This window comes from Ceratotherium simum, chromosome 14 (assembly GCF_057802395.1).
Source record: "Ceratotherium simum simum isolate JZ-2026a chromosome 14, ASM5780239v1, whole genome shotgun sequence".
In the NCBI taxonomy this organism is placed as follows: Eukaryota; Metazoa; Chordata; class Mammalia; order Perissodactyla; family Rhinocerotidae; genus Ceratotherium; species Ceratotherium simum.
The window spans coordinates 10,840,340-10,853,959 of record NC_141913.1 but is presented as its reverse complement, the minus strand read 5'-3'; the positions used below and the strand labels follow the sequence as shown (position 1 = coordinate 10,853,959).

The 13,620-nt window shown below is 43.5% G+C and overlaps 1 protein-coding gene across 1 annotated transcript in view; it reads left to right on the top strand.

Moving 5' to 3' along the window:
- Window positions 1-285: 285 nt before the first annotated feature.
- COLEC12 (collectin subfamily member 12) overlaps window positions 286-13,620 on the top strand; it is a 179,009-nt gene continuing 165,674 nt past the window's right edge. The window contains exon 1 of the mRNA XM_004421032.3: window positions 286-393. Coding sequence (XP_004421089.1) covers window positions 387-393 — 7 coding nt within the window. The 5' untranslated portion in view covers window positions 286-386. The remainder of the gene's footprint in view (window positions 394-13,620) is intronic.

Here is a 13,620-nt window from a genome sequence, read left to right as displayed (position 1 = left end):
GGGAAAAGAGAACCCGGGAGAGCGAGGGTGAGAAGGGCTCAGGCGGGAAACCGACCGGGCAGGGGCGAGCGCGGCCCGAGGGCGGGGCGGGCGCGGGAGGGCGCGAGGGGCGTGGGCGCGGCGGCCCGCGCGCCCTGGCGGGCCAGGGGGAGGGGCGCTGGCGGGAGCGGCGCCTCCCGCCCGGGGTGATCGGCGCGCGCGGCGGCCCCGCGGCACAGAGCGGCGAGCGGGGAGCGCGAGCTGGCGGCGGCGGCGGCGACAGAGGGCTCGAGCGCGAAAGCCGACGGGCGGCGCGGCTGCCATGGGCGCGCAGTGACTGGCTGCGCAGCGCGAACTTCCTCGGCGGCGCGGAGCTCCCCGGCTGGCGGTGCGTCTCCTCGGTCACCATGAAAGGTAGGGCGGTGACGGCTGCGCGGGGCTTGGGGCCCGGCGGGGCGGGCTTCGGGGCGCGCAGAACGGGGCGGAGGTGCATCCCTGCGCGAACTTGCTTGGGGCTGAGGGCTGGGGGAGACCCGGCGCCGGGATCGTGCGTGCACCCTTGGGGCGCCCCCTTGCTCTCGAGTTGGGCACGGTAGGGGACCCAGAGGTTGGGGTTTTGAAACGTCCAAGTATTCTCCTCCCCATCGAATCTCCGCAAAGTAGTTGCAAGCCCTAAGTCGTTGTTTAGGGATTCCAGGTCTCAAGGTTTTAATTGAAAAAATATGCAGAGGAGAGTGAAGGCATCATCATTCCCCCCAGTCCATTTTCCGCTCTGCAGCGCGCCGCACTCTCTCCGGGGTCTTCTTTCCTCCCCGCCGTTGCCGTTTCCCTATCCGAGAAGTCGCTGTGCCGCCGGCCGGGTGTTTGCTCCCGGACTCGGAGATGTTCTCGGTGCGCCCTCCCCACATCTGGCAATGATTAGGTGCCCGCGGAGTTCAGCTGGTTCGGAAAGTGAGCTTGGCATCTTTCTCCATCAGACCCACTGACTGCAAAACAACTGCTCTCTGTTCCGCGTCCCTTCCACGTGCCCGCCTGTGGAGTTGGTGTGCCCACGTGTGTTCACGGGTGACACATATCGTCCCGTTAATCGTCTCCTGGGTGATGTCCTCTGCAGGCCAGTTTAGAGAAGTGTCAGATGTCATCGTACCTTTAAACGGAATCACAAGGAGAAGGGCTTTACTTTAGCCTTCCGTTCAGTAGAAACACGGAGATTTGTCAGGAGAATCTTGATTTACATGTGAGATAAATAATTACGGCGGAGGCATCAAAGGGAAGCCTTTGGGGATGGGCCAGCGTGGTGTTTACACAAGACTCGCGTTCCTGGTTTTGTGCTAGGATAACACGTTTCGGTGCCCGCGCGGGCCGGGATTGGGTGAGGGGGCTGAGTGCGAAATGCCATGGGCCGCGGTGACCGAGTTTCCAGCCTCCCGACCACGCAATGCCATCGCTTTCACTTGCCAGCGTTGCTCTCCGAGGGAGGCGCCCGGGAGCCCCACACGCTTGGAAAGTAACTTTCGGCTCTAGGTTTCTCTGAAAGGCAGTTGTCGCTCAACTGTCCGGAGCGTTGATGTGCCACCGCCTAGCTCTCTTTCCAAGGCGTTATGTCTCTACATGAGGAGACCCTGGAAAGTGAGGGGACTGAGTGCCAGGTGACAAGTGGCCCGCCCCAGGGGAAGAGAAACAAAAGATGTGATACAGCTCTCCTGGCCGATGGTGTGTGTTCCGTGTCTCTCCGTCTGTTTCTCTTTTCTCATTTATGTTTTAGGAAACACGCACTTTCCTTATCTAGCACCGATTAAAGGATCCTCCCCAGAAAGGAGAGTTTACATAGCTAAAAGTTACTCTGAGGCTCAGTTACCATCTTTTTAGCCGGAAGTTAATCTTCTCACTGCTGGTCACTGAGGCCAGTAGTTTTTAAACTCGTGGAAAAATAAGCCACCTACTCACTCTGTCAGCTCCCATGTGGGTTCCTAAATCCTGAAAATCTTGTTATGCTTTTGACTGGGTAAATAAGCATTATTGCAGTTTGGGCACTTTTCAATGTTAATTCAAATCTGCAATGGAAAACACACCTAAAAGTCCTAAACATATTCTTGTGAGATTTATGCTACATTCTGGACTAGCTTGCAGACATCCTGGAGAAGGCTCGTTGCTTACCCCTTGTGGTCTGGGCACCCTCTAAAAGGCTCCACTCACCTTCTGCCCCACTGGTGGAGGGGGGTGAGGGACTGGTGAATCCCTGGTTAGACTAGTCCCTTTGAAGGCCTCTTTTAAAATGAAATAGTCTGTAAGAAATTCACTTCTTTTAATTTGCATTCATTTGTCTGGTTGGTGAGGTAGGGAAGGGAGGGGACAGTAATAATTTTTTAGTACCTACCAAGCACCAGCCACTGTGCTATGCCCTCTACAAGCTCTCTATAAATGAATCCTCTCGACAACCCTAGGAGGTGGGTTTTTTAACCCCCGTGCTATTGATGTGGAAACTGAGTCTAGAAGAAATAGGAACTGGTAACTAGGAGGATGGCAGGCATCTAAAGACAAGCTTTGCCAGTTTCCCCGTGTTGCTTGGAAAGACCTAGGACAGCAGATACGATAGCCTCTGATGTAGACTAGAAGATAAGTGAATCTCAGACAACGAAGTAGCCAGGTAACCCACAGTTGGTGCAGCAGCCAGAAAGGGGTGGAGCCAAGAAATTGGACACAAGGCTTCTAAAGCCAAGCACAGAGTGCGTTTCTAGCCAACAAGGAAAGCTGCATTTACCAAGTGGAATTATTTTTGACAGTTTGCCATAGGTAACCAACCCAGAGTTTTTCTTGGGTTTGTGATTATGTCACATAGTTATGAACTCATTATACTTCAGACAGCCAGTGTTTCATTAGAATTTGATTTTCCTAAATGATCGATGTCAATGGCAAGCCTTGCAAATGCTTAAAATTAAAGTAGTAAGGTAAAACATTCATTAGCCAAATAGAAAATTAGTGGACACCTTAGAAGTTACAGAAGTTTATTTGCCAAAGCAAAAATTTAGCTCTGTGTGAGTCAGATGCCCTGTTAAGGTGCCTATTTGACTTTCTAATTTTGATGTCTAGACCTTAGTGGTGGCCTTTGTAATAACCCAGGCTTTGGGAGTGTAATTCCATATCTACAGTGGGCCACAGTGCCACCTATCTATTGTTTTCAGCAAATATGTGTCTCTGTACTGTTTTCTCCATCCCTCGAGTCACGAGTACCAAAAATAATGACATCATTATATATTTTTCAGAAGAAAATTACTTACCTCATTGCTGCAATACTTGAAGTCTTCCAAACCAATTAAAACATGAAGTTGGTTTTAATTTATTTCCAATTTCATTTTCAATTAGCTGTACTGTACCATAAATCTCATGGTTTTAGATAAACATTCACATTCTTTATGAAGGAATCTAACTCCTCTAGTGTTAGGTGTGTCATTACGAAATCACATTTCTCATTCTGAAAGTTGGGAATATTGGTGAGTTTCAACGCAGCAGCACTGGTTGTCTAAAAGACGGCTGAAAACCACCACCAGGATGAGGGATCAGAAAGGTCCAAACCGCTGTTGTAATTTAACACAGGGAGGAGGTTGGTGCCATCAAAACATAGTGTTCAGCTGCTTAGTTTTGTGCTTTCGTATATAAACATTTCTGAAATACTGTTTGGCAATAATACTTTTAAAATGTGCTAGTAAGCAGTATGCTTCTACTGCCTGTAGTTTTTCTGGACTCATGGTCTCCTTGTTTTCCCAGTGTCTCTCTAAGATTTCTTGTCCTTAGCTGGGATAAGCAAACAAGCATGTAAGGGCTGACTGCATTTGATATTGAAGGAATCATGTTTTCTGAAGGGAAATGGAAACAGAATGAGGCCTTTTTCCCTTCACTGACTGGGAATTGGGGCTGCCCTTCCTCTGGAAGGCATATTTACAATCTAATTATACTTTTGACTTTTCATTAGTTTGAGGATGCTTGACATTCTTAATCTGAGGTTTAATTATTGCTAAGTATAGATCTTCTCTGTGGTCTCCTATGCAATTTCCCAAGATTGTTCCCATGCCCCCCCCTTCACCATGTGGCTCATCCACTGATAATGGTGTGGATGGGAATGGCTGTCAGATGATAGCTTTCAAGCTATATCGTAACTAGGTGTCTGATTTTCTGAATTCATGCTTATTCTCGTTAAAATATTATTTCAAAACAGTTGATACAGCTGCTGCCAAGGTAAGTTAAATGGCCCTAAAAGTATTCATTTTTCAAATGGGAAAATAGACATTTAAATTTTGTGATAGAAAAAGTATGTTTTGCCTTGGGTAAAACTGGCATGTGGGTAATCTCTCAGGGGGCGAGTCTGACACACACGTCTCCCCATGGTGGGAGGAAGGGGTGGGCCCCAGGAGAGAAAGCCCAGAGTGGTGGCAGAGCCCAGCCTTCCTGCTGGCGGTGTGTGTCCATGGTGCTTTGGAGCTTCAGCTGGTGAATCAAAGTGAAAAGAATCAGGCAGTTGGGGGGGGGACAGAATTCTAGGTCTTGGAGGTAATCATCTGTGAAGAGAGTCGACCCCCACCATGGGGTCAGCTCTACTATGCTGGTCCTCCCCTTTCCATCTTCTGTTCTTTTGCCACTCCAAAGGCACAGGCTCTCTCTCTCAGCTTACGGAGTTTCTGTCTATGGCTGTGAGGCACGGAACAGGGTCATGTGTTGGAAGATAAATGCCAGGGACGAGATTGATCTGTAACATGGTTTGTGCTCAAAAACAACTTCTTAGGTATGACTGATGGGTCACTTAATGCCCCCACTTATTATTTTTCCCCTTAATAATCACCAACATTTATTGAGCACCTGCCATGCCAGGCATTATTATTTGCTTCCTTTTACAGATAGGTAAACTTAGGCTCAGAGAAGTTGAGTTACTTGTCTAAGTGCACTCAGCAATCAGTGGGGAAATTGGTATTCAAACTCAGACAGTCTGACTCCAGAATCCACATATTACACCTCTAGCTTAGGCTTATCCCAGCCACACCCTAATATTTCTTTAAATCAACACATCTTTGTTAAGTACTTCTTGGGTGCCACATTCCGCTAGATATTGAGTGAGCAAGATAGAGAACATTCTGCCTTCTGGACTCAGACCTATAAAAACCTGGCATCAAAGGTCTGAAGAAATTGATATGTTCTTCAGCCAGCCACTAGAGGGGATTTTCTAGACTGGAGCTCTTACAAAGATAAAGCAGATTCCAGAGTTGCTGCCCTGTGCTGAGTTTATCTTCTGGGAGGTGTTGCTTACAGCTGATTGAATGAATGTGTGTGGCCGCTGAAGCCATCAACTCTGATAACAGCCCCCTGCACCAGTCTTACTGACAGGTTTGCCATGAGACAACAAAACTTTGTCAGGAGTGCCATTTTCAAGGTCACACTGTAACCACCAGTAAGTGATCAGTGAAAATAATAACAATAATAATAATAAATAAACATCTTAAACAAGGGATAAGGAGGTATAGCATTCTTCATAGAAAGTCTTTCTTTCTTTACTGCTGATGACAGTTTCTAACCACACTGACCATGTAAAGCTTGAGGGAGGTAACTTTGCGATCAAGGAGTGATCTGATTTCTATTTAAGTGAATGATATTTGAAGAGCCCAAATCAATATAGTACTGGGAAAAGGTCCTGCGGATTGCTTCAGGAACCTTTTTAATTGTGTAGCAGTGGAAGCCAATGGAAGCAGAAATTAGTAATCCCAAATTAAGATTCCAGAGAGATCCTAGGAGCTCTCTTAACCCCTGAATTTATCATGAATATTTAATCAGTACTCTTAAAAAATATAAAAGGTGTGTTTCAACATAGGAGAAAATTTAAAATTAAGTAAATTTGTGGGCCTTGGATATATTAAATATGACTCCTTTATGTTTCCTGAATGGCTTGGGATTATAACTCAGTGTCACATAAGGGCGTGTTCACTAGCCTGAGAGGCTGGATGTTGGACGTTCTGCGTGAAAAACTAACTTGTCGTTGGTTGTATGGAAGTAGCTGCAGTTCTCTGGGCCTCAGTCATTTCCTTGTGACGTAGAGATGTTAGGAAACTAGCTGATATTTATATAACAATTCATTATTCAAAGGCAAAAGAGTCCAACTTTATACTTGATAATCTATACTTTAAAATATAACCATTTCATAAAATGTAATTATACATAGGGATTGTAGGAGTTGAACCTGATAATTTTAGTGTGCTGGTGAGGATTGTGGGCTCTGAAACCAGGGGGCCTGAGGACAACATGCAAATTACTTAACCTCTCTGGGCCCCCAGTTTCTTTATCTGTCAAATGGGGGATAATCATGGCATCTACCGGATAGAGTTGTTTTGAGGATTAAATAGGTTACTATGGATCAATTGTTTAGAATGGTGTCTAGCACTTAATGAGAACTCAAGACATTTTAGTGATTGTAATACTGTATAGTAATTATAACCTGCTGCTTCCTCTGGGCAGTAATATAATTGCCAATTTATGTTAAGTTAATCAAGTGATATAGTTTATATGATGAAGGCAAAAGTTCAGTTTTGGAATGAAAATAATTTTCCAATAACAAATGTGTTAAAACTGACCTCATGGATAGGAGGGAGCTGTGCTCTCTGTGGGGAACAGTGTTAGTATTGGTCAATCTCCAGCTGTTGTCACTGATGTTATTGTCATCTTTGTAATGTAGTCAAAAATCAGCCCTACCGAAAATGCAGGGACCATATTTATAGTGAAGTTTGTAATTATAGTGAAATAGTACAAGTTTACCATTTGTTATGATAGTGGTAGAAAAGTGGTAAATATATGTAAATACATTTAATTTACCTAGGAGCACTAATTTTCCAGGAGCACTGTTGTTCAGGTGCCTACTGATGATGACATAATATTTTTAAAGATGTGTATCTCAAATCCAGTGTCCAATTTTATCCCATAAGGATATGACATCAAGGAATCAAAACATGAAACAAATTTGTCTCTAAATAAGTATTAGGACAGATGTACATACAGTATTTTTTTTACCATATGACATCATGTCTATTGCATTGGTAGTGTTAATTTTCCTTTAAGCTGTCATGTTTCTATTTTTCTTATTATTTACAATTGGACCACCAAGCCCTAACTAGCTTTTATTTATTCTTTATTTAGTGTATTATTTAAATATATTCAAATATTTAGTACATATGTAGCCTCTGTCCTCAAGGAGCTTGTAGGCTGGTAGGCAGGATAAGACTTAGGCATAAACACCTGGAAACCAGGGTCAAAGGTGAAAAGTGCGCTATTTGAGGTTCAGATAGGTGCTGCTGGAGGATAGAGGTGGAGAGGGCAACCTGGATGAAGACAGGGATCTTTTCATTTGGAGGGGATATTTGAGTTAATCCATTATCTCGAATTATATTTCCTATTTCAGATTACATTACTCTAATAGGGTAAAAGTAATTAGAGGCAAATGGTACATCCGGGCCACCTTGAAACCTTCAAGTATGACATTTCAGTGTGGGAGGTAAGAGAACATCAGAGTTTTCTCAGACTTTGTCTCCTAAGCTCAATTTTGGTCCATCATTTGTAATCAATTATAATATATTACTTTGGCATAACTGTTTGGGTAACCTAAAATAAAGTTAAGTGATTTCCAAACAAAACAACCGTATCAGTTATTTTTGTTTGTTTGTTTTTTTAACAAAGACCACGTACTTTTTGTGTGCCTCCAGAGAAATGGATGGCATTAGTTTTTCTTGCCCAATGACCCACATGTTTGAGGCCCTTATAACATTTGAGGCAGGGTTTCAAGTCCTCATCCTGACTCTCTCATTATTGACCTGACCAACATGATTGGATGAGAAGGTCCCTCATGAAAGAAAGGGAGGCACATCACCCTCCCCTGTAGTTACCCATGAGTGATAGATGTGGGGTGAAGGTTTTGAGTGTCACATTTGTTTCTTACTTTTTTTTTTTTTTCCTTTTTTGGCTGAGGAAGATTTGCCCTGAGCTAACATCCGTTGCTAGTCTTCCTCTATTTTGTGTGTGGATTGCTGCCACAGCATGGCTGCCAACAAGTGGTATAGGGCCACACCGGGGAACTGAACCCAGGCTGCTGAAGCGGAGCACACTGAACTTAACCACGAGGCCATGGGGCCGTCCCCTGTTTCTTACTTTTTAAGTCGTTGAAGTTGGCTGCTGGGGTAATCTGGTTTGGCCCCCACTACCAATCTAGGGGTAAAAGTAATGAAAAATCCCCTTAATTTTGTTGGACTATAAAGGCAGGAAAAAGGTACCATATCTCTCTTTTTCCTAAAAGCAAATATCTGTTGTTTTTACAAACATCAGAATTACAAGTTGTGCTAGAAATTGGAGTCATTTTATGTTTTGATAATTTTGACTTAAAAAAAACTATTCCATTGAATCAAAAAGTGATCCTACTGTTGGAAAACATAAAATTCAGAAAGCAACGGAGTAATATAAATCTCCTGTAATATTCAGAATAATCTATAAGCATTAAATTGCTACAAATTCCTTCATCCATTTGGAGTGGAGGGGGAGACCTGGAACAGTTGAATGGAGGGCAGATCTAATTACCCCATCAAAAATATCCTGAACCTTGATATTTTATTACACTGCTCTGTGCTCAGTCACTGGCAGAATACTTAACAACTGTGGCCCAGAAGTGCCAATGGGGCAAAAAGAAACTATACTAGGAGCCACATAGGTTTTATATTTGTAAAACTATAAAACCAGGGCAAATGTTACCAATACTGCTCTTAGAGTTAAATCGAGGTTAAAGAATGTCTGTCTGCAGTTTTTACAGCCCAAGTACATTGAGATAAATCTTCAATATCAAATAGACACTCCAGTGCCAATTAGCTACAGTCCCGATTGAACCCACCCTATGTATTACTCTTCTGCTAATCAAACTTCCCTGCTGTCGCCCTCCCCCAGATGCTCACTTCAGACTGGAGCTTCGTGCCTTTTGAAACTAGATGATTAGAGGAGTCCTTGCCCAAACCTAAAGCTGTCCTGTATTTCATGAACATTCAAGGCCTGTGGTATTTATTTGGGGCCTTAGAGCATAGTAGTTGCTCTTGCCTCTTCTGCCCCTTACGTCAAAAAACCCATCATACAGTACTTATTAAGCACCTGGTATGTGTCGGGTGTTTTCCAAGCAGCAGTTCACTTTTTCTTCCCTACCATGTGTGCAATAGGAATATATTATTGGTCCCATCTTCTAGGAGACAGAGAGGCATCCTTGAGCTTATGTTGCCAGTACCAGGTGAAGCCAGTCTTCAAACCCAGGTCTTTTAATTCCAAAGCCCGAGATTTACCATTACAGGCCAGCCTCTGGCCTTAGGAGAGTCTTCCAGAAAAGCACGGCAACATTTCAGCGGATACCCAAAATATTTAGCAACCCGGGTGACACACTGTAGAGGCCACAGTTCCCACAGACAACCACATGAAAGCAACTCCGTGGAGTGCTAGCCGGTGGAGAGTGGCCGTAGACTCAGGGATCCAGATGGTGCTGGGCATGTAGCCCCAGGGGTGCAGGGGCACCTCCACCACCCAGGCGTACCACAGTAACTAGCGCTGGTGGGGACACACAGGGACAGCTAGCAGGAACGCTCAGAGCAGAGGGTGTTCACCAGCTGGTTTGGAGGCAGTTAGATATTTTAAAAACCGATGGGACCGTACTCTTTTGTTCTAACAGTGATGAATCTACAAGAGCCGGGGCTGCGTCCAGGTAGAAACGGGAGAGAGCAGCTGATAGATGCCTACATGGGGACAGCAGCACCGAGCCCAGCTTGGAAAAGAAGTCTGAATGCAGCCTAGCCTCTGTCCACGGTCCTTCAGCTTGGCTGCTCAAAAAGTCTGAACTTGTTCTGTTTTATTTGGCATTTGTCAGAACCTACTTTGTGCCAGGTATCTGAGGCTGCAAGTCCCGACTTTTTATTCTGTTGCTTCAGGTTGAGCTCCGCACACAGGCTCTTAGAGCAGCTACCTTTCTGATCATCAGCATCTGTTGGGCCTGGACACTTTCTTTTTGTACCTGACTTTCGTCTTCTGTTCACTTCCCTTGTTTCCTTTGCTTTACTTTATTTTTTATTTTTATCAAAGTTAGAGATGCACATAGTTTAAAGAGTCAAATAATATCACAGATTTATTATGAAAAACAGCAGTTTCCTGCCCACCCCACCTTCATTTCATCATTTTCCAGTCCCCAGAGGCAACCTCTTGAGAATGTTTTTAGAAATTTTTTTTTGGCATTTACTTTTCTTTCAGTTATCTACTGATGCCTAACAAACCATCCCCAAACCCCGTAGCTTAAAACAACAGCTGTTTGTTCACGATTCCGCGATTTGGGCCAGGCTAGGCGGGGACGGCTGGTCTCTGCTTCCTGAGGTGTTGCTGGGCTGGACAGCCTCACTCCCGTGGCTGGAGCATCAGCAGGGTGGCTGGAACAGCTGAGGGCTGGCTGGTCTCTCTCTCCTTCTCTTCAGAGTCTCTCATCCTCCAGGGATCCTCTCTCTCCAGGTGGCCTGCAGTCCATCAGGGTAGTTGGACTTGTCACATGGCAGCTGGCTGCCAAGAGGGTGAAAACAGAAGCTGAAAGGCCTCTGAGGCCCCAGGGTCATCCACTGCCACTTCTGCCACCAGAGCAAGTCACAGGGCCTCCCAGATCCAAGAGGAGTGGAGATGGACTTGCACGTGGAGGGATGGAAAGAATTGTTGGTAGCCCTTCATGCAGATGATCTAACACAACGCCATACCTCTAAGTGACATGCTTATGGTGTTCTTGCTTATTATTGTTATTACTTTTAGGCATTATATATTGACTTCCCTTTATAGCAGATGAGGAGTTAGTTCCTTAACCCTTCACCTCCACCTAACAACCCTCAGACACCTCCTGTTCCCCTCCATCATCCCAATATAGTTATATCACAATCTTGATTTGGTCAATATCAGTTGGTGTTTATATTATTACGAGGATATAAATGCTCTCACAGCTGACTCATATTTATTTCTTGCATAACTTTGTTTCCCCTGAAGTTAATAACCCTCTTGTTATTTTGTTTGTTTAGCTTCCTATGTATGTATACATCATCATTCATCCCCAAAGTCTCTTCCACTTTCCTAAATCTCCGCAGTGTGTTCAAACATAGTAGGTGTTCTCTTGTTTTCATCTTCTCGAAGAAATCTTTCCTGGAGCCTCCTGACTTTCAGGGTTAGGGTTAGGTTAGGGTATACACACGCTTGTGCGCATGCACACACATATGTCTTTCGGGGTTCCTTATTTTAGTGGAATGCAATCTCCAATAACTTCCCAAGAAAGGTGTGCATGAGAGGTACGTTTTTGGCGAGTCTGCAGGTCTGAAGAGGTTTTTATGTAACTTACTCATTTGAGAGATTTCTATGTTGGAAATAACTTAGCCTTAGAATTTTGAAGGCACTGATCTGTTTTCTTTTAGCTCCAGTTTTGCTGGTGAGAAGTATGAAGCCATTCTTTTTTTTATTCTTGTAAGTAGTCTTTTTTTTTTTTTTTTTCTGTCTGGAAGTTTTTAGGATTTTCTTTTTGTCAGTGTTCTGAAATTTTATGAAGATGTACCTTGAGTGGAGCTCTTTCCTTGTGCTGGGAAGTGATGGGCTCTTTCATTCTGGAGACTCCTGGTCCTTCACTATTGGAAAATGTTGTTCAGTTATTCCTCCCCTTGTTCTCTCCTTTTTTTCTTTTTCCTGAAACACTTGTTATTTGAATATTGGACCTGCTGAGTGGATTCTCTAATTTTTTTCTTATCTTTACTCTTTTCTGTTTATTTGCTCTTTTTTCTACTTCTGGAGTATTTCAACTCTGTCTTCCAACTTGTCTATTAAGTTTTTATACCTGTGATAATATTTTTAATTTCCAAGAGTTCTTTATTTTTCTCTCATGGTTCCTTTTTCAATAGCATCCTGTTCTTATTTTATGGATAGTTTATCTTTTATCTTTACAAAGATATTAATGGTAGGATTTGCTTTTTTTTTTAATTTTTATCATCCTGCATGATGTATATTTCCTCCCAGTTGCTTTCTCTGGTTTCTTTATTTTCATCTCTGTCTTTTCATGTTAGAGGCTGTGTCAGATGTCTGGTGATCCTTGGTGTCTTCTCATACATAAGAGCAGAGCAGTATAATGGTTGATTAGAACCTCTTTGTTTTGGTGGGTTTTGTGAACTGTGATTGTCACTCTAGGCTGACCTGGCTGGGCTGTTCCAGTGGGGACCTCCTGGAATTGAAATCATTAGTTTATTTTTCTCTTAAATGGCCAGATTTCCCAGGAAGAATCTTCCACTCTTTAGCATGGAGGGTACAGTCCAGCTGACTGGGTGGGAGAAGAGGACCAAGTATCTGAACACTCAGCATGTAAACTTTCACCTTTTCCCCTGATTCCATGATAGTCTGCTCATCTCTGTAGTTCCTGGTGTCTGCTAGACAAGAGACCTATTGTTTTAACTTCTCTGAATAATAACCCTTAGACCTTCTGCTGTGGTCGGGGAGGGGCAGCTCTGTGGGGGACTTGGGAAGTCGAGCCACACAAATCATCCGTTTAAAGTCTACAATTCAGTGGGTTTTTTTTTTTTTTTTGTATGTTCGCAGGCTTTGCAACCATCGTTACAATCGATTTTAGAACATTTTTGTCACCCCCAAAAGAAACCCCAAGCCCATTAGCAGTCACTTCCTATTTCTCCCTAAAACTCTAGCCCCAAGCAGCTGTTAATCTGCTTTCTGACTCTATGCATTTGCCTAATATGGACATTTCATATAAATGGAATCATACAATATGTGGTTTTTTGTGACTGAGTTCTTTCACTTAGCACTGTTTTCAGAGTTCATCCATATTGCAGCATATATCAGTACCTCATTTCCTTTTATTACTGAATAACCTTCCATTGTAGTGATATACCACAATTCATTTATCCATTCATGAGTTGATGGACATTTGGGTTGTTTCTGCATTTTTTTTTTTAAATTTTTTGTTTATTGCAGTAACATTGGTTTATAACATTGTGAAAATTTCAGGTGTACATCATTGTACTTCTATTTCTGCATAGATTACATCATGTTCACCACCAAAATACTAATTACAACCCATCACCACACACATGTACCGAATTATCCCTTTCACCCTCCTCCCTCCCCCCTTCCCCTCTGGTAACCACCAATCCAATCTCTGTCCCTATGTGTTTGTTTATTGTTGTTATTATCTACTACTTAATGAAGGAAATCATACGGTATTTGACCTTCTCCCTCTGACTTATTTCACTTCGCATTATACCCTCAATGTCCATCCATGTTGTCACAAATGGCTGGATTTCATCGTTTCTTATGGCTGAGTAGTATTCCATTGTGTATATATACCATATCTTCTTTATCCATTCGTCCCTTGATGGGCACTTAGGTTGCTTCCAAGTCTTGGCTATTGTGAATAACGCTGCAATGAACACAGGGGTGCGTGTACCTTTACAAATTGGTGTTTTCAAGTTCTTTGGATAAATACCCAACAGTGGAATAGCTGGATCATGTGGTAGTTCTATCCTTGATTTTTTGAGGAATCTCCATACTGTTTTCCATAGTGGCTGCACCAGTTTGCAC